Source organism: Embiotoca jacksoni, unplaced genomic scaffold (assembly GCF_022577435.1).
Source record: "Embiotoca jacksoni isolate LCO1_2020_lvr unplaced genomic scaffold, fEmbJac1.0.p SCAF_8, whole genome shotgun sequence".
NCBI lineage: Eukaryota > Metazoa > Chordata > Actinopteri > Embiotocidae > Embiotoca > Embiotoca jacksoni.
The window spans coordinates 13,224,942-13,244,992 of record NW_027185436.1 but is presented as its reverse complement, the minus strand read 5'-3'; the positions used below and the strand labels follow the sequence as shown (position 1 = coordinate 13,244,992).

General features: G+C 39.2%; 1 protein-coding gene across 4 annotated transcripts; it reads right to left on the bottom strand.

Annotated features, from left to right (window-relative positions):
• Window positions 1–11: 11 nt before the first annotated feature.
• On the bottom strand, window positions 12–18,927 carry LOC138215789 (apoptosis-inducing factor 3). Of its 4 annotated transcripts, XM_069178176.1 has the most exons (22): window positions 18,855–18,927; window positions 17,833–18,151; window positions 13,496–13,705; window positions 9,104–9,317; window positions 8,634–8,743; window positions 8,383–8,492; window positions 8,243–8,287; window positions 8,059–8,155; window positions 7,791–7,903; window positions 7,266–7,352; window positions 7,059–7,150; window positions 6,834–6,964; window positions 5,884–5,999; window positions 5,561–5,632; window positions 4,519–4,582; window positions 4,323–4,399; window positions 4,125–4,242; window positions 3,915–4,013; window positions 3,646–3,721; window positions 3,365–3,469; window positions 1,521–1,541; window positions 12–1,382 (listed from the first exon to the last, which is right to left on the bottom strand). In XM_069178176.1, the coding sequence occupies exons 3-22, from the start codon at window positions 13,524–13,526 to the stop codon at window positions 1,340–1,342; spliced, it is 1,821 nt and encodes a 606-aa protein (XP_069034277.1). In that variant the 5' UTR covers window positions 13,527–13,705; window positions 17,833–18,151; window positions 18,855–18,927; the 3' UTR covers window positions 12–1,339. The 4 variants fall into 4 exon arrangements, with proteins under 4 accessions (XP_069034277.1, XP_069034281.1, XP_069034279.1 ...); XM_069178180.1 differs by lacking the exon at window positions 18,855–18,927 and having other exon boundaries at window positions 1,525–1,541; window positions 17,833–18,277; XM_069178178.1 differs by lacking the exon at window positions 18,855–18,927 and having other exon boundaries at window positions 17,841–18,277.
• Window positions 18,928–20,051: the final 1,124 nt, after the last annotated feature.

The window sequence follows — 20,051 nt, the reverse complement described above, 5'->3', positions numbered from 1 at the left end:
TAAAGCAATGAATAGTTATTGTTGGAAGACTTTTATTTCAAAGTTTAGTTATAAAAATGCCATTCCAGGCTCATCTGTAGGAAGAACAATGCTGTGTTTTAATTGCTGTGTTGACCTGTGTGTCAGGGCTCAAGTATTTAGGGATCTTCAGCACACCGGGATGTAATCAAACATCTGCTTTATACCCCAAAATACACTGCAAGCATTTCTGCATGAGAATGAGAGAACCAGTGAAATTAAAATGACTGGGGAAAAAAATTATTAAAGCAATAATATCATTTCTGCAAAAGGACCAGTAAGCCCAGGCCATAAACCTCAGTTCCCTGAGTTAGTAACAAATAATGCCCCTATGCAGGTGACTGCTATCAAAAATAACCTTAAGCTGCTATTTCATTCGTCTACAGGAGCTACAGCTCTTTGTTAGAAAATACATTAATTTGTTGTGCAAGAACTAACGTGAGATCAAAGTATACGAATTTCATTTGTGCACGCTACTAGCAAGGCAACCAATACAAAGAGGTACATTGTCATTCTAACAATTAATCGCAAATTAGAGCTGTGTGTGTGTGCGCGCGTGTGCGCGCGTGTGTGCGCGCGTGTGTGCGCGCGTGTGTGTGTGTGTGTGTGTGTGTGTGTGTGATTGTTACTCAGTCAGTTAAAGCAGCATTCAGGGTTCTGCTGAGGTGATGATGCAGTTTCTTTTGTTTCACATTTAAGCTTTGCTTGTTGATGTGTCTACATTGAAATTTCTCTGGTTTGGGGCTCAATGGTTTGTTTTTTTAACTCCTATTATAGTAAGTTATTCCATGCAGGTCTAAGGTCTGTATGCGCGCATACGACCGAGTCTGTTGAAATTGCTCTTAGTTTGTTACAGTGCAGTTCAGGATTATAACTATATACAATGTTATTTGTACAAAACAATGCCAATGCCCATCCCTGGCTTCTTATAAACAAAAGTGTACAGGTAGATACATCTTGCAGCTGCGCCGAGGCTGAATCCAATATTGCTTTGTTGTGAAACATTGTCAATAAAAGACAATATTCAGTGTCTTCAGACTTCGTTTGTCACGTTAAGTGTCTCTCAGGAACAAAAGAAAGTTTCCGTAATGTCCTCGGGTAAGTGTGTCTCAAACAGACACAGTCATGTCCTCTGTGAGTGTGTGTGTGTGTGTGTGTGTGTGTGTGTGTGTGTGTGTGTGTGTGTGTGTGTGTGTGTGTGTGTGTGTGTGTTTATGAATAGACTGGGATAGCTGCTCAGTTTCTCAGCACCATAAGTGTCCATATTGAGGTGTCCAGTGGACTGTGGGTCTGTCCTTTGGGACCTTCATGTGATGTGAAGTTATTGAGAGCCTTTGTCAATCAACCAAGAAATGTCTCCAGTCCTGCAACACAAAATCCAGCAATTAGACACATGCAGATACACATTTATTGTAGCACGGGCTAATGGATAAGTGGCAGCTCCCTACATGTGGTCATTATGTGTGAAACAGAAAAGAGGAAAAGCTCATATTTTTCCATACTTGCCAAGTCGTGCTAACATCCTTCAATTTTCGTGAGTGCGTTATTAGAAAGGAAAAACACGAAAGGACATAAGGAACACTAGTCACATTAAAACAAAACAAAACGGACAGAAAGGTATGCAACATTAAGCCAACACTGCTACCGCCACATTATCATGTAAGAACATGGTATTTTACAGGCCTTGTAATTCCTAATTGTAATGTAACTCTTAAGTACTGTAAGTCTTTTGGTCTTTATCATAGGAGGAATTAATTTATTACAATTAACTTGAAATACAAGCAAGAACATCTTTCTGTCAATGCACAGCAGCTCAGCTGAACATGAAAAAACAAAAAATATATTTGAGAAATATTAGTATGTAAACAATAAAACGGTTAAAACATAAAATGAAGGTATTCACAGACATTGTGTTAATTAATGTACATCAAAAGACTATTTCCACTATTGTCATATGTCTGCATTTTATATGAACAAGAAATTTGAACTAAAACCTTCATATTATTTATTTAATCAATGAACTACTTATAATATGTATATTTCTTTATTGAAGCACTGCAGCTGAAAACTTTGGAAGAGATCTAAGTGGACCTTGAGTTAAAAATGTTTTGGTCAAACAGTTATTTCTGGAGCGTGAAACTTAATGCTCAACGTCTCTCCATGAGTTTTTAACATGACTGTGAAGGACAACACTGTCAGAAAGTGCTCGTGTGTAATCAAATATCACAAATGGTGATAATAACTATGTTTGGTTGTCGTATTTCTTTTATTATCTATCACCTCTTGTGTACAGAAGGCAAGAATGGCCATGCCTGAAATAATTTTTTTTGGTTGTTATCTCAAGATAACGAGATAATGAACAAGTTGCCAGAAGAAATCAAAAGGTTGTTTCCTCTTATTACTTATTATGTGCCATGTCAGCATGCATAGATGATGTCTTGACAACTTACTCAAGCTGAAAATGTCGGATCAAGTTGTTATTATTAATCAATACACGTCACACAGTACTTCAGTCAAGGTCTAACAGGCAGAAATCGCATTGTGTCTTTTTGGGAGAGAAAACATCATTTAGAGAAAAAAAATCAGCTCGGCTGCATTTCAGTGATCCTGCTGAGACCGAGAAACTGAGAAATCTGCCTTTTGTTTCCTTAAAATAACAAAACAAATAAGCTGTTATCATAAAAAAAAACAAGCTATATTTTCTTGAAATAACAAAATAAATAAGCTGTTACCATGAAAAAAAACAAGCTATATTTTCTTGAAATAACAAAATGATTACGTTGTGGCTTGTGAACTTCCATAGTTGTGGATGACTGATGGAAGATCATTAATAAACAGTAATTAATTACTAATAAAACTAAAATACTAATTAATACCAAACTGCTACTGTTACTATAGTCTTTAAAATATACTTGCTTACAACAACATTAAAGTTTGCTAAAATGCATCAACTGTTTGTATATACTTGAAAATACATAACAGGCAAATTAAAGGAAAGTTACAACTGCTTTTTAAGCAAACTATTTAAGTACTAAATAATTGGACTGATTCTTTTTTCTTTTTTTTAAACTTATATAAATGTGTGTATTTCATTTATAAATTGTGCAAGTTAATTATTTCCAGGGGACTTCTAGGAAATCATGAGAAAAAGATCAAATAAATAAAATGCAGTTTTTACGGTTTTAATCAAGCATGTAAAATAACAACCTGTGTTTTCATTCTGTTGTGTTTTCACAATACACCGACTTGTTGGTGTGTAAAATACTTTTCATGTGATTAAAGTCACCTAAAGAACATAACAGCTATTGTAACCACGACCAGATTTAAGACTTGAAAGGAGACTTACTCCACATCTCGTTTCTTAATCGTCTTTCCAGATCCTAAGACCTCTGCCACTCGGGATACAATGGGATCATAGTTCATGCTGGCAACAGCAACCACCTCCTCACTCCTATAGATGGACCGGAGGAGGAAACAATGAGAAGGACTCAAACGAGATAAGGACTCACAATAAAAAAAAAAAATCTAAATAAATTCACAATTATTAAGATTGAACATGCCTTTATTGTGCATATTGTAGTCGATTTATGATTTTGTTATGAAACTTGAACAGTAAGTAAACATTACCTGGTATAAAACGCCACAAATCGTAGTTCATCCAAATCTCCTTGTATAATGACATCATCAAATCCATCACCATAACCTCAACAAACAGAAAGATAAACACTTAAATTCAAGCTGGAGTCCTGGTCTGTGGTCTTAGAATTTAGTTTTACAGCTAGATGGCAGTGTAGTAACAACAGTTCACAGCACAATTCAGCTACTTTTCCACCTCTGATCCTCCTCTTCCAGCAGGTCCAATAAAATGTCACTAAAGCAAACACAGGGCTGCCTACCTGCATAGCGTATGGTCTTCCCAAACATGGCTGACCAGAAGTAAGGCACAGTTTTGATCTCAGTGGCTCTGCCCATCATGCTGAGAGCTGCCACCCTTCCTGTCAGTGAGGACGACAACAAAAATCATTGATGAGCACATAACAAAAACTTATAGCCACCTTAAGGTACACAGTGTCCGTGCAGTCAGGATGAAGCTGCCACACACTCACCGTGTACATGAGCCATTTGCCAGTGAGGGATGTTCACCTTCTTGTTGTTGCGCGGTGGGAAAGGAAACATCACCACGTCTCCTCCAGCAAAGACCCCGTCAACATTTGTCTGCATCATCTGGGAGAAGGTTTAGCGAAAACAAATAAACAAAATTGGACAAAAAAACATTGAGTCAGGCTTGAGGCTTTGTAAAGTACCTTGTTCACAGTGATGAAGCCCTTTGAGTCCAAGTGGATGCCGCTTTGTTTCAGAAAACCTGTTGCAGGAACGCTTCCTGGAGGAGAGGAGAACAAGGAAACAGATTAAACATGGAGCTGCCAAGAAACCACATTTTTAGATTAATCCAAAGTCATTTTTAATATGTACTAATTGACGGATTTAACATTTTATCACCTGCTCCAATGACACACACATCTGCTCGCAGGACTTTTCCACTCTTCAATACAACCTCTTTCAGCTGAGAAACAGAAAGAACAAGATGTCCAGGTCATGTCCTGGTGTATTCATTCGTACCGTACATTAACAACTTTCATACAATGAAGATTATTCTTAAAGGAACTGAAGATACGTTTTTCAATGAGCTTCTTTCAATGAGGTTTATAACATATAGTAAAAACAGGAATTTCTGCCAATGTTTAAGCTGTTGAGTCACTGACTTTGACCTGCCAGTCAAGACGTGAGATTGAAGCAGTGGCACACTGACAAGAGATCATTTAGAAAAAATTGGCAAGACAGCTGTTTTTGACAAGAATTTCTGCAAAATAATAAAATTACTATTACGCAGATTAAAGAGTAGTGTTATAATTATTCTGAAATAAAATTTTAGACTTAGAATAATTTTATATTTCAATTTTCTGTAAAATATATCACATTTTAATGAAATGTAATCTCACATAACATTAACATTTATTTTTGCTCGCAATCCTTCTGCCACAATAATTTTTTGCCCTTTGTAGGAAAGAGTTTGGGCACCTCTGCGATAGAGTAAACTATTACCTGTATAGTGCACTGTGTAAATATAATAAGGAGTCCTTTCAAACAGGCTCAGAATCAAAATCATTTTTTTTAATTATTTGTGAGGACGTTTGCTTCCATACTCTCAGTCGAATCTGATCAAACCACAGCCTGATGAACATTTCAACTGTTAAACTCTCAATAAATAATAAATGTGGGATGTTTCTTTTTTAAATCTAAGTCTAGTTGCTCCTTTAATCCTTTTATGTTATACCTAATACTTGTGTAAATATATAATTTACAATTGCAGACCATTTACCATTTACTTTAAAACCCAATTTTTAGGGCTTTAAAGTTGACACACTTCAAGCCTTAATTCTGGTTAATATCCCTGTTTCTCATGACTTTCACCATATATTAAACAGGGGAGGATGGTGCGTCCGAGCATCATGTCATGCTGTTTCTCTCACTTTCTGAATACCTGTCCATGTTGGCCAATCATCTCTGATACCTCGTTCAGCATGTAGAACTTCACCCTGTTTGCCTCAAACAGCTGCAAAGACAAAACAGTCACAGTAAGCACATAAAAAAAAACAGCATTAGGGGGAGTTAACGGCTGAATTTACATGTGTCTGAATGATCAATCACTGCTAACGAGAAGATTTACAGTCCCTCTTTGTGCTGCAGTATTGACCAGAAAAACATGATTTGCATCTTAAATAATAGTTTCCTCTCAGGGAGAATGCTGATTGTGGAGGCGCTTCATGTTCTGAAAAGCTTGCTTTCCCAGGAGTGAGTCTCTACCTTCATTATGGATTTCCCTACTTTCTCCCCGAGAGCTTTTTTAAAGGGGACGGACTCGATCCCGATGATAGAGACCGAGTGGGCCTTGTCAGTCAGAGCGGCAGCCACCTCCATCCCTGCCGACACAGCAAATAAACAGCATATAGTTAATATGCACAGTAGTTAATGCTGACTGACATGGAGCGGTGACAAACGAGAGGAAAACCCTGAATAGATGAGTGGAGAAACAAAAATGTGGATGCTTTCATACAGGGTAGGAGAATCCCCAAAACGTTTCAGTCAAAATAAAACGGGGAGAGAGAGAGAGAGAGAGAGAGAGAGAGAGAGAGAGAGAGAGAGACAGACAGAGAGAGACAGAGAGCACCTCTGGTTGGCATTGATTACATTTTAAATGGCTCTCCTACAGAAAAAAAGACACCTTTTGACTGATTTTAGACTGATTTTCCAAAATAATGTCTCTTACGTTGTGTTTTTTTGATGCAGATTATCATGTTGATTCTATTTCAGGCAATTTCCGTTAGTTTCATCTTAGTCTGTGTATGTATATAATTAATACTTTTATTAGATTGTTAAAATGAATTCAAAGTGTAAATTATACATCACTGAGCACAATGTAAAGATTTTTTAAGCATTGGAGCAGATGCAGGGTAAAGTCTTGTCTCTGATTGGCTGGTAAAACATGCAATTAAACATGCGATCACGTAAGAGCTGCATTTAAAGGTTACTCTTACACTTTACTTTAAGTAGGACTTTAGTCACTTAATAAATAAGTTTTATTCTTCACACTCACCAAATACCTTTTGACCCCTATAAAAGGCTCTTTGGAGTTTACTTAGGTAGAATATCTCCAGAGAGAGTTTTAACATTTTCTAGAATTACCTTATCTTAATTGGCCATCTTAATCAGCCCAAATGAGAAGATAGTGTTTTATAAATGTGTCTGTGTCTCACCAACAAATGACGTTCCCACAATCACAGCGTTCTTGTTGTTGGCTAGCCTCGCTGTGCTGTTAGCATCCTCAGGTGTCCTGAGGTGAAAGACGTTACTGACGTCTTTCCCCTTGTAGGTCATCGGTTTTGGTCTTTAAAGCAAGACATGGAAAAAATTCCAGGTCAGTAAATTCATTTGTAATATGAGCTGCTGAATTATCGTGTGAAATGAATACTTTTCCGAACCTGCTTCCTGTAGCAACAAATAGTTTCCTGTACTCCATCCTCAAGCCATCTTCAAAGGTCACAGATCGTGTTTTCACATCTATTGCCACAACCTGAAACAAACAGTGGAGACTCACACAGTCAGACATGTTAGATTTGTGAGTAAATTAAAAAAAAATTTAAAAAAGGGCAATCTTCACTTCAGGTTGGGAGGTCACTACCTCTCACCTCTTTCTCTGTGAGTAGTTCAATGTCGTGGTCCTGCAGGAAGTCCATGGAGCGCAATCTCAGCTGCTCTGCTGTGCTGTCTAAGGACTAAGGAATAGCAAGTTAGCGCTAAGTAAAAAGTAAGATAAGAATCCCTCCATCCAAAAACAATCATTCTCACTCTTTGGGACACGGTTTAGAAATGTTATTTTAAGATTAAAATCGTCAGTTTCAACAGGAGTCACCGTTAAACCTGAAATCTGTAATTCCGATGATGCATCTGATATTTATGTGCAGTAAATCAATCATTTTCTACAATAATGTTGGAAGAAAAAGATAATCAATCAGGCTTTTAATGGTATGTCTGTTTACTTCCGCACAAGTCATTTTCTTCTAAGTTTGGCTGCAGTGAAGTGCGTAGCTGTTCCGCAGAGAGCTCCTGTTTTAGCACCACTGACCACAGCAGCACCGCTGCAGTCTGTTACATAACTTTCTTGGCAAAGTGAGTCCTGTCTCAGTGCATGTGGCGGAGGTCTGTGTACAAACCTTACTCAGTTTAGGCCTGTCGTATGGAGGATGTCTGTCCATGGTGCACATGACAATGCGATCGGTGAAGCCCTCTTGCCTCAGTGTCTCTGCACACACCAGACCTGCTGGACCTGCCAACAAATTCATTAAATTACCGAAAAAGATGCGCGTGACTTTGAAAGTGAAAAATCAAAGAAAGATCTTGGAATTAAGGGTCAACAGTGAATTATTAAACATACAAGCCTGCATCCCTGAGGTAAAAATAAATGGACAAAAACACACTAACCTGAGCCAATGATGAGAACATGGCTGAAGCTTGTGCTGGAGTTAATGACTGCTGAGCATCGGGCCATGGGCTTTGACCTTTTCTGTGACTGAAGAGCCTGGAAATGTTTAAAGAGAGATCTCAGATCAATCAGGAGGTCCATTTACTTTCCTGCATAAACTCTCCACATTCTGGTTCTTGTTACCTGCTTGTTTGCACGAATGATCACCTTGTCTTTTTCAACTCTGACCTGGAGCAAACAGACATGAGCAATGTGTACACTTTTTGATGGTGCTTAGAGACAGGGTAAGGCAGGGAATGTGTTATGAGACTGAGGAAGTTCACCTGGAAGGTAGGCAGGCTGTCCAGACCAGGGAAGTCCTCGATCTCTCCTGTTGCGATGTTGAAACACGCACCGTGCCAGGGACAACGCACATGTCCTTTTGACAGCACGCCTGGAGTGACAGAAAGTGCCAAGTAAGTCAAATGTCTGCTCTGATATAATATTAACAATGTTAAACTGGAATTAACGCCTGATGTTGGTAAGCCTCTGCCTATTAGTAGAGTTGTAGTTTACATGAGAATTTATTTCTCACCTTTGACCAGGGGTGCTCCGTAGTGTGGACACTTGTGGCCCATGGCTGAGAACTCCCCGTGTTCTTTGATCAACAAAGCTCTTCCGCTTCCCAAGTCAACCTCTCGCATCCTGTCAAACACACAAAAACAGAAAGGTGTGGCTGCTTCAAGTAAACCCACAAAGGCAAAGGACAAATGCTCTCTGCAGGTTAGCAGAGGTAGCAGTGTCTCTAAGCTACAGCTAAATTATAGGGACAGTTAACCCAAAAACAATAAGACAGTTATGAAAGTATGACAAATGTGGTCAGTTTAGTTATTAAAAATAACTATTAAAGGTAGGAAATGAAACTTCTGGATTAATTTCCCTCTGATATGTTAATGATTGATTGAGCATTAACGGCACACAACAGCTTATTTACCTCTGCATCCATGTGTGCATGTGTCTGTGTGTCTGTGAAAGTAAAAAAAACGGTATTTTTCATTGTCTTACTGTCCGTTTTCCAGATCTTTAACATGGCACACGGAGGCCTCCACATAATCCCGTGGTTTGTGGTAGAGTGGGAGTGGGGTGGAGTCGTCATCAGAGCCGTGTGCCAGGGCCCCGTTAGGTCTACAGTCAGCAAAGGGACTCGCTTTGCCATTAGGCGACAGCCCGTCCACCTCTTTTTCTTTTTCCAGGAGAGAGAGTTCCACTTTAACTTCAACTGCACAACACAGACACATCTCGCTTAGAAAACATCTGAAAATGCATGACTGAACAAATGTAGTGCAATTATTTGGATTTAGAAGCCAAACGATTCTTTTAGATAGAAATCTGTTATCATACTGGCAGGTTATCATCACTACCAAATCACCACTATTATTGCTGAATTACTTTGCTTAGTTATTTTATTTCGATCTTCGTCTCCAGTGCTTTGGAATAGTAATTTGCCTTTCAGCTAGGAGAGATGTCTACAACTACAGGACAAATTGAGTCTGACATCTCCACAGCTGAAACAAATGAAAGCAGGAAGCAGGTGAAGTGTTTGAGGGTCCCCTTTTCTTCAATTTTTTTTTCTTGCCTTTTCTTTTGTTCCTTTTCTGCCTTCTGGGCAGGAGCTCCCATTCAGTTGTTCAACATTCAATATAATAGTCAAAATGATTAAAACACACACTACACCTGTTTTTTTAAACAGCAGGAAATCAGTCATTAAGCACTTAAATGTTCCCATGCAGAGTAAAACCAAACATTCTGTAATACTGTTGCTGATCATGCCTAATGTCATGTCATGTGATGTGATGTGATAGAGAGGTAGCGCCAGCAATTTTATACAAAAGAATTATATATACACTCATTCACTTCTCAATGAGTTTATGTTGGAAAACATGATTTTCACAGGAAAGCGATGTGTTTAAATTCTGCACTGTAAATAATTTGAATGTCCATGGGAGAAAATGACATGAACGCAAAAACCCAATTTAAGTACAGCTTTTTAAGTGTTTTGTGTAAATTTCCAGTTTTGCTGCCTTCCTAAAGACCGCAATAGGGTGTAGCACATTAATCTGTGTTTTTTCGGGGGAGGACATTCAACATATGACAAATGATGCACTACTGTTGCGTTTATATGTGTGAACATTAGAAAATGGTTGTGTAACTCCTTTTTTCACTGCAGCAGGCTTTATCTGTTCGGCTGGAAAAATTTGCTGATCATCCGGTTCTTACTCAGTAATCTGGCTGGAATTTTCTCCTGCTGAGTGAGTCTTAATTAAAATCAATGGAAAATCATAATAGTGAGTGCAATTGCAGGAGAAAAGAAAGAGAAAGCTTTCCACAGCTGAAGAGAATCTCCAGATGCTGCTGTAATATCTGAGGCTGAACGGGACATCGCCACACTGATGCTTCATCTGATCAGTACTAAGTAGATATCTGGTTTAGATCATGTATCAGAATATTTTCTGTGATACTTTTAATTTGATCTTTTTCAATGATTACAGCTTTCAAACACATGCATTTATTTGAGAGGAAGCACAGTGTGTTTACATCCTTTGGTATAATTTCACAGCGTTCATAACCTTTCTGTATTTCTTTGCATTCTTATGCAAATTAAGGCAGTGCGCCAAGTCTTTAAAGCTCTCCCTTCCTGGTAGATCTTGTCACAGTGCCAACGTACTCCCACTTACACTTAAATTTGGAGCTATTCAGTATACCGTATTTACTGCATATTTAGGGCAGGAGCTATCTTCATTTACACTTTCAGTTTAAAGCTTCAGAATAGACCACTTTTACATTTTCATGGAAAGCTAAAACTACCATCTTTTCCGATTTAATGCTTTGAGACTGATGGATTTGAACCTGTAAGTGACTTCAGCCCTGGACTCTGCCCTTTTTGTTGAATATTTATGAGGAACTTTATTTTTAAACAGGATATATGAGGACTTTATTTGGATATTTTAATGTTAAGGAAATTTATATTAAACGTGTATAAGCTAATTCTCACGAGTCATGACGAACGTCAACTTAAAATATAAAACTTTTAGACGTGGTTAAATACCACTAACGTAATTTACTTTACTTAACTGCTTTACCAAAGTAACTTCAACACAGCAGATTTACTTTTTAATATTTATATGCGTGCATGCATGTGAATAGAAAGATAACTTGATTCACATGTTCTGCTCCACTTTGAGCTTCTGTAACTTCATATAACTACTATCAAACTCTCGCTTGAGTGAAGGGATGGTCTCATATATTTTTATGTCTTTTAAGTTGTATGAAAAACCTTTTACAATATCTTCAAAAATGGTTTTACATTTAACTATTTTCTTTCATGATGTTTAAGAACTGATTTCTAAAACTTCCCAAACTCTCTCCTCACAGCATAGTTAGTGTAAACCACGTAAATCATTGGATGTGATTAGTTATTATAAGCTTATATGTAAGCTGTGCTTTATTGTAGTAGTTGGGTCGATTTTGTCGTTACTATCTATTATGATAAGCCCGCACAATATATTGTTTAAAAGTATGCATTAAATTGAGCTATTTCTGTGATTTTAAACTAAACATACCTTTACAAGATAGACATGACAGAAAATTTACTTTCAGTCAATACTACTGAATTGATGCACAGGTCTCTTATGTGAATCTATTAAATATAAAGACAACTTAAAACCCTCCCACTGTGTGAAAGACTGTTTTGATAGATATTCCTGCTAAGTTAGATTTTCCATTGAGTGTTAGAAGCTGAAGGTGACGCTGTGATTGACACCGACAAATTAGTCTTCAGAGGCCTGACAGTCAGCAGCCTCTCCTCTATCATTTGCATACAACTAATGCCTGATCTTTCTCACTTCATCTCCACTAAACAGACAACGTGATCTCCAAGCTTCTGGGTCTCTATACAGCTGAATAGGTACAGTGGGTTATTAGCACATGCAAGAATGCAATGAAGAATGCAGTATCTGCTAGCCATGCTAACACTGAAATACATACACATACCATGTTACATTTTTATATTCGTGTCTCACTATGTAATCCTCTTGACCAAAGATGCCACACAGAGCATTTAAATTCCTCCCACACAAAACATTATACTGCAAACAGAGGAGGCTGAGAGGACGTGCTTAACAGGATTTGGAGGCAACAGCTTTTAAAATCATTCAAACAGGTCAAACTGTCCTTAAATACATTTTTCTCTTCAACATACCGTGACTTTTTCTTGCGCATCAGCACATCTCAAATGCTGCTGGTACTCTTTTCCTGCTCTCTGCATACCAGGTTAATCGCCAATTCATAATGGCCCTATATAAACTGCATCACTCAGAAGGCACTACGTGATGCGACGTGACATCTGTTCCCGTTCTTACCTGCCTGCTCTTTCTCTATCTGTGGTAAGTCTAAGTGACGCTACACCAACCTTACAATAATCTCGACCTGCCTGCAAAAGAGCCCAAATAGAACACGAACAGGATCCAACGGTACAGCACAGCTTCGAAAGTCAAACCCAAACAGCACCAAATGCAGGTCGGGAGCAACAAGCTCATTAGCAGCACCACTGCTAGCAGCCAAGAGCCTGTTGATGTAACATTAACATCAGCAAAAAACACCTGCAGCTTCCGCTTACCGCAGAACATACTGTAAGTGTGTGAAAATCGTATTCAATATTATAACATCGATGTTTGTCCTCCCAAAACTGTCTAGTGCTGCTGAATTTCTGCTGCTACCATGGACTATTCCATCAGATAATACAACCATATTGTTCAGAGTTGAATGGTAACTGGTCTGCTCTTATATAACGCCTTCCTTAGAGGTCTACAAAGCACTCTTACAATTTTTACCTCCCATTCACCCATTTACCATCTGAGCCGCAGCCACCCCATATCTAGTCACCATTGGTCGGTTAATTGGGGGCAATTTACTGTTTTGTTTCAAATTAAAAGCCCTCTTAGCATTTTATACATGTTCCAGCCATACACTAGATTTTGGTCTTGTCTTGTTACTCTCATAATTGACATATTTATCTCCTTAATAAGATAAATTTATGTTCTGAACATCAGTAATATCCTTTCCTCTCCTAGTAGCTTTTACTTCTCACTCACTTTTACATTCCTCATTCCAAGAATCAGAGGAAATGTCCTTAATCTTATGATAAATATTTAAATTGTATCACAGTCCTACTAGAAATACTGGCAGGATACAACATATAGGGTGGACAAAATAACATGAACATCTTACAATATACGTTTCAATACCTTCTTAACACAATTTCATCAATAATTTCACATTATGCACTCAAGAAGCACGTTTTTTTTCTGAACTACACAACCTGTTATTGCTCTAAGTATATGAATTAGTTGTCACGAAACTAATCCACCACTGCTTGAGTTAAAGAATCATGCTGCTCGCCTGGTTTGGGTTTGGAGAAGCATCCTCCCATGATGGGCCCAGGATTGAGGGACACCCAGGGAGAGGGAGGGAGGGGGGAGATGGAGGGGAGTCTTGGTCAGACCCTCGGGCTCGGCTGCTTGGTTGGGAGGTAACAATAATGTAGAACTGGAGGTATGAGAACCTGCAGGTCCAAGTTGGCCATCGCACACGTCAGCTCCTCCACATAATCTGCATGGACAGAGGGAGCGACATCGTCAACAACACACATATACTGTATACAATGATGTGACCCATCAGTGTACATGATTGTGAAGTCCCCGAACAGAACAGAGTTGTCAGTAGCCTAAATGTTAGAAATATTTTGCTTTTTGACTGATGTCAGATAAAAACTTTAGCTTTTCATTTACAGTTCTGACCCTGTGATGGACTGGCGATCTGTCTTCGCCCAAAGTGTGCTGGGATAGGCTCCAGCCCCCCAGTGACCCTGTGCAGAATAAAGCGGGTATAGATAATGGATGGATGGATGGATTTACAGTTTTGTCTTTAACAGAACATGTGGTGCCCCTTTGTCTCCATACACGTTTATGGTCCTGTGTCTTAATATAAGTTCAAGTCACCATGTGTTTGTGTTGTTTATCAACAAAACTGGCTTAGGTTGCTCTAAAATGTCTGAAGGATACCGAATTCAAGTGTAGAAGAGCGCTAACTAAACTACTTTTTTTGTGTGTGTCTATGTAACATGTTAGTGCTTGTAAAAAGGAAGCAATTGTGTTAATTAGGAACATTTCCACACACATTGTTACCTTTATTCATGCATATTGCATGGAAAACTGTTAAATATTAACAGCACTCCGACACCTATTAACTTTCTCGTCACACTTTGCTTTAAAGGGAAGCAGGGGCCCCTTGAGTTTCAAAATCCCCCTTGTTTTGTTGCGACATTACCCTCACATTTCTGCCAGCTCTGGTATTTCACCCACACATACTGTAATTAGTTACTCACGGAGCACTGGCTGCTGTGAATCTGAGCCGACACTGGATGGCAGGTGTATCGCTCGATATGGTGCAATCCATCACTAAATTATCCTTTTGAGGTACAACCAAAAGGGCTGCTTGATATTCTGAGCACATCTTAATGTCCTTGAACTTCAGAAAAAAAAGTGTTCAGTGTTGAATGGAGCACTGCTTTGAAAAAGTTCCTGAGAACAAATGAGAAATGGAAAGATCTCGTCTAACTGGCCACAACTCTGCAGCTAAGACTGAGTTCTTGTACTTAAACTATATATTTGTTTTAAATGGGTGAAAGTAACAAGGGCATTTAATCAATCTACCTAAGTATAATTCTGAGCTACTTGTACTTTACTTGCATATTCATTTTCTGCTCCCTTAATATTTCCATTCCACCACATGTAAGAGGAAAATATTGAGCTTTTAAATGCTATATATATATATATATATATATATATATATATATATTTTAGATCTATAGTTATTGGTTACTTTGTAGAGTAATATTTTAGTTAGAAAAAAATGCATGAGCTTTGAAATGGTGATTTGACCTTTTGAGGGCTTCTTGTCCTGCTGTTAGGTCCATAAATTTCCCCTCTCTCCTCCTCTTCATGTCTATGTACCTGTGACTGCCACGGCAGTAGTTCCCTTGATCCCTTAATCGTTTAGGTGAAGAGGGGATGATAAAAGTGAGTGGATCATTGAGGCTCTCTTCCTGTAGCCATACTGATTATGACCACAAATTGAGCTGAACTATTTAGCTTTCTCAAAAGTGATCACCAACAGTCTTTTCTAGTAAACAGCAGTAAGGGGAAGTTTTTAATTTATAGAACTAACTTGAAAGTTTAAGAATATGAGGTACATAGGCAGAATAGTCTTTTAATCCAATCCAGAACAGCTATAAAGTATCTACAAGTAAACAGCAGTAAGGTGAAGTCCAACCAACATGGTTACATTCGTCATCAAAATACAGTGCATGCAACATGAAGGCTAACAAGTCAATATATTGAACTAAACTAACTCAAAACAACTATCTTTTTAACACCAATATAACTTGGAACAATTTCTAGTTACCGGCACATTCTACTTACATTTGGTCATCTATGCAGACAAAAGCTAATGTTTTCTTGATTTTAAGTCATTGAAGTGACCATCTGAAGAGGCTGTTTGCTGCATGGCACAGGGGTTTCCAACCTGCTTGGACTGAGGTTTCTATCTGAGGTTTCTATAGCGATTAATTGGCTGTTAAGGTTGCATTGCCAGAGCCTTTTTTTACACCAACACTGAGGCTTTGATGTTGTGCATTTGACTACATACTGAATACAACATATTATTTCACTCCCAAAGAGAGAAGCCGTGTAAGGAAACTCGTCTCTCACGTGTTGCCACTTTAATAATTTGTCACCAATGAAAATTTGATGAACAACTAATTGGATCACAAAGAGCTACCATACTGGAGTTCCAGCAAACGCAAGATATTGTGTGCAGAACTAAAGTAGGCTAAGCAGATTTGGTCCTCACAACATATGACGCAGATCCCGCTCTCTCACTGTTGGGCCTGTCCCCAAGCAGTGCTAATAATCCTACTTGCAAACAAGCTGTCATTTTCCCTCACTTCCCTACAAATTGAATAACTGTTACTGGAATGTTGGAGAGATAATTAGCAAAATGCAACTCCCGGTTGGTGGCGAGCAGGCAATCTATAAACTAACTGTGAGTGAAAAAGGCAGGGACGCTGATGGCCAAAGTGGTTGCGCTTGCTTGGCAGGTATCCTGACAGGTTGGCCTGCAGTTAACAATTGGGGTTCTGTGATCCTCCACTGATAAAAAGGACAAGAACTCACAACACTTAATATTTGACCACACCTTTTTCCCTCAGGGTCTCCCAGTTTGTGAAATACAAGATAAACCTGGGGAATCGTCCTGTGATTGCGTAAGCCAGGTGTTGAGCAAATGTGTTCTTTTAGCAGGCTGTTAGTGATCTGTTATTTTGTTTACTGTCAGCTTAAGGAGGCCTTCAGTGTAACTGACAAGTGAGGGAAATTTAAAAAGTTTTCATCTTTGATCTTTTTGGCATCTTTGCAGCTCTTGTTTTAAAAATTCAGGCAAGTAGGAAAGAGTCTCAAGCCAATTGAGATGTATGCCAAAGTGCACCATGATGTTCCCTGAAATGTCAAGAAGCTTTTGACTAACCTGTAGTTACTCCACTGCCTATGTCTTTTAGGCTATGAAACAAAAAGCGTGTGGGTAACAGTTACCAAAATCCCATCAAGAAACTCTTGTGTGTGAGCAAGTTCATTCACATCATTCTTGTCCAGGTTTAAATAAAGTTGTATATGTGTTTGCTTGTATGGTATGAATGGTAGTAATGGCTTGGAAGAAGTGACAACAGCTCAACGTGACTAGAGTGCAGGTTGTACTTATTTTAATTATCCCAAAACATTTTGAATAAAATAATGGAAAAAGAGGAATTTAAAAAACCTGAAATGTAAATCATATTTCCCTAGTCATAATTAAGGTTTAAAAGGCATTAAAAACAAACCAAAGTGTTGAGAACAATGCAAAGTGTAGATGCCATATGGCTCAAGAAAACACACAACACATCATTCAGCATTGTTTACTATTTTACTCTACTGAGCTCATCAAAAGCCAAGTTTTGAGTGGTTTCATGTCTTTAAAACACACCGAGTTAACCCAAACCTCTGTATGTTTTTTTTTTCTGTTGAGCTAAATCTACTTAACAAGGGCTCTGCCGAGTTGTATCAGGTCATTTTGCGGCTGCTTTGAGTGATAACCCTCCATGATGTCATGGAAAAGTAGAAATGACGGGTGTACACCCCACCAGGGGGGCTTGTGCTTCCATATAACAATTCTGCTATTGACTAGTTTCCCAGCATGCACGCACGCACACACACACACACACGCACACACACACACACACACACACACACAAATAGACAGTTATTGTCAAAGGCTAGTAGAAAATCAGGCTAATTTGAGATGTGAGAGATATTTGATGTGTTTTTAAGAGTGGCAGGTGTAAACTGTCTATTATGAATTTCATATTGATTGGTAAAAGAGTTTAGAATTGATTGACGGTGTGATTTCAGGTAATAAACTGCACCACAGTAGATGGGTCTCCTTGGAATAGGGCTGCTGTCTGTACTAGAGAGCAAACAACTTCCTTCCAAGTACTGTATGTGATCACAATGCACCAATGCAGGAAAAAAAAAAAAACCACTGTAAGAAATAGGTCTGATTCTACACACAGCATCACACACACAAATCAGATGAAAAGTTAAAAAAAAAAAAAAAAAGGGTAGAGTAAAGATAATAAATCAGTTTACCGGCGTACATGGAACAGGTGCACTGAGATCCTGTCAAACTTCCCGGTGCTCAGCTTCCCCTGCGGAGCACGGTAGCATATTAGCACAAGTCCCCTCGCGGTCCTGTCCCTGTCCGGGATTGGCTCTCTTCGCTGGAGTATTCCCAGTCTGTGCGTCCCTCTGTGCCCTCCTCCGCGCTCCTCTTCAGCCTCTTGATGCCGCAGAGGCTCCAGTCAGTGTGCGAGTGTGTGTGGGTGCGCTCTGCCCCTCTCAGAGCTCCCCTCCAGCAGCAGACTAGAGTCGACCGGTCGTGGGAGTTTCTCTGTTGCGCTGGCCGAGCCTGAAAATGCAGCACGGAGGACCTTTGCCAGTTTCTCAGCTGTACGCAGTATTGATGGAGTTGCTGAGGGGATGCTAACACAGCATGAATTCTCACCGTTCCCCGCTCTCGTCCTCCCACCCCTCCTCTCTCTTTCCTAAACACACACACACACACACACTCTCTCTCTCTCTCTCTCTCTCTCTCTCTCTCTCTCTCTCTCAGCTAGAGGCTGCTTGCCTTTCTGTTCAGATCCTTTCAGCTTCGCCGTCAGATTTCAAAGACCTGATTTGCCAGCTAAACCTGATCAAAGACTTGCTGCTCTCCCCACTGCACTGCCTTGTCTGGCTGCCCACTTATCGCAATGCCTGCTTTCTGTTCATGCATCGTGCTGCTGCTGCTGCTGCTGCAGGAGTATCAGCTATTGTTACAACGTACCAGTGTGACATTTATTGTATTGATACTGACTACCAGGACACATAAAAGAGCTGCTCTTAAGACTGCTGTTCTGCTTGAAACCCTGAAACAGCCCGTGAATGCTGCACTTCTTTCAGTGCGAAAGAGTGAGAGTGCAGTTGTTGCAGTAAATCCCAGTTTCAGTCAGGGGGTAGGGTGGAGCAGGATTAAAAAGGTATACTAAGTCTTATAGAAATTAGCTCCTAACATATTTCCATTCCTTGACTGTGCCTCACCTTTAAATAACTGCTAGGACAAGGTCACTCACCTGATAGACCACATTCATTTCCACGGAAATGTTGACGGCAGCAGTGACACAGGATGACGATTAAGATGCAGCATCAAAACCTTTCCACTGTTTCCTGACTGCTAACGTCTCCAAATGAGGAAGCAAAGATATTAAAACAACAGAGATTGCCCAGATGAAAAAAAAAAAAAAATCCTCAAGCCACATGGAGTAATTGTATTTCTACAGGGTGCCGACAACTGATGTGCACATGCACTCCAGCATCAGTATGTTTGTGTTGCTCTCTGCGTGTGTTCAAGCACATGTAAAAGCATGTTTGAGTGGAAGCCAGGGTGCAGCACGTGCATAACAAGATGACTGATGGGGCAGTGTGCGGGGAGGGCCTCCTTACATCACTGATACATCCCGCAGTTTAATTGAATTACAGGGGGACTCTCTTGTCCAGGGGCCAGAGAGACCTGCAGCAGCCAAACTCACCAGATTAAGAGAAGAGAGAGACGTGAATGAATCATTCATGGGCTAAAATATAAAACCATCAGTCTGCCAAAATAGTATTGTCAGGAGTTAATCAAATCAACCTGACTGTTAATTAGATTGCAACATTCAGTTAAGCAAATGAGCACGTTAAACACACTGATCTCAGTGTTTTATTTTTTTTTTAAATCATTTTGTGATTTTTCTTTTCTTTTCTTGTGACAACCAAAACAAAACTGCCCCAAAAAAATAAAATTGTTCCGATAATCACAAATTACAGCAGAGTGCATTAAGGACTAAAAGAAACTGATGGTGCCAAGTCCCTCCCTGAAACGAAATTCAACACAGAAGAGCAGCGGCACTGGAATGCAACCCCTGTTAAACTATTCACTCCTGGCCTGGCAGTGGGCTCACAGGCTCCGTACACCACTGATGTTCAGATCAGTCAGGGCTCCTTAATAAACTATAGTGACCCCTGCATGAGGCAAGACATTCATTTTGTGCTACATTTTAACATAATTTGCTTTAATTTTGTTTCTGCCATATTTTAAACTAACTTCAGCAAAACAACATATTCATCTGAGTGTCACTGCTCTAACTAAACTGTACAATTGAAATTCAACAGAAAGAAATCATCACAAGCACAGCTATAAATCACAAGTATGTTCTCATATGTTACTGAAAAGAGTATTAATGAATAAACAGATAAAGGAAGCCGGTCTTCCAAGCATTACTGAGCACTAT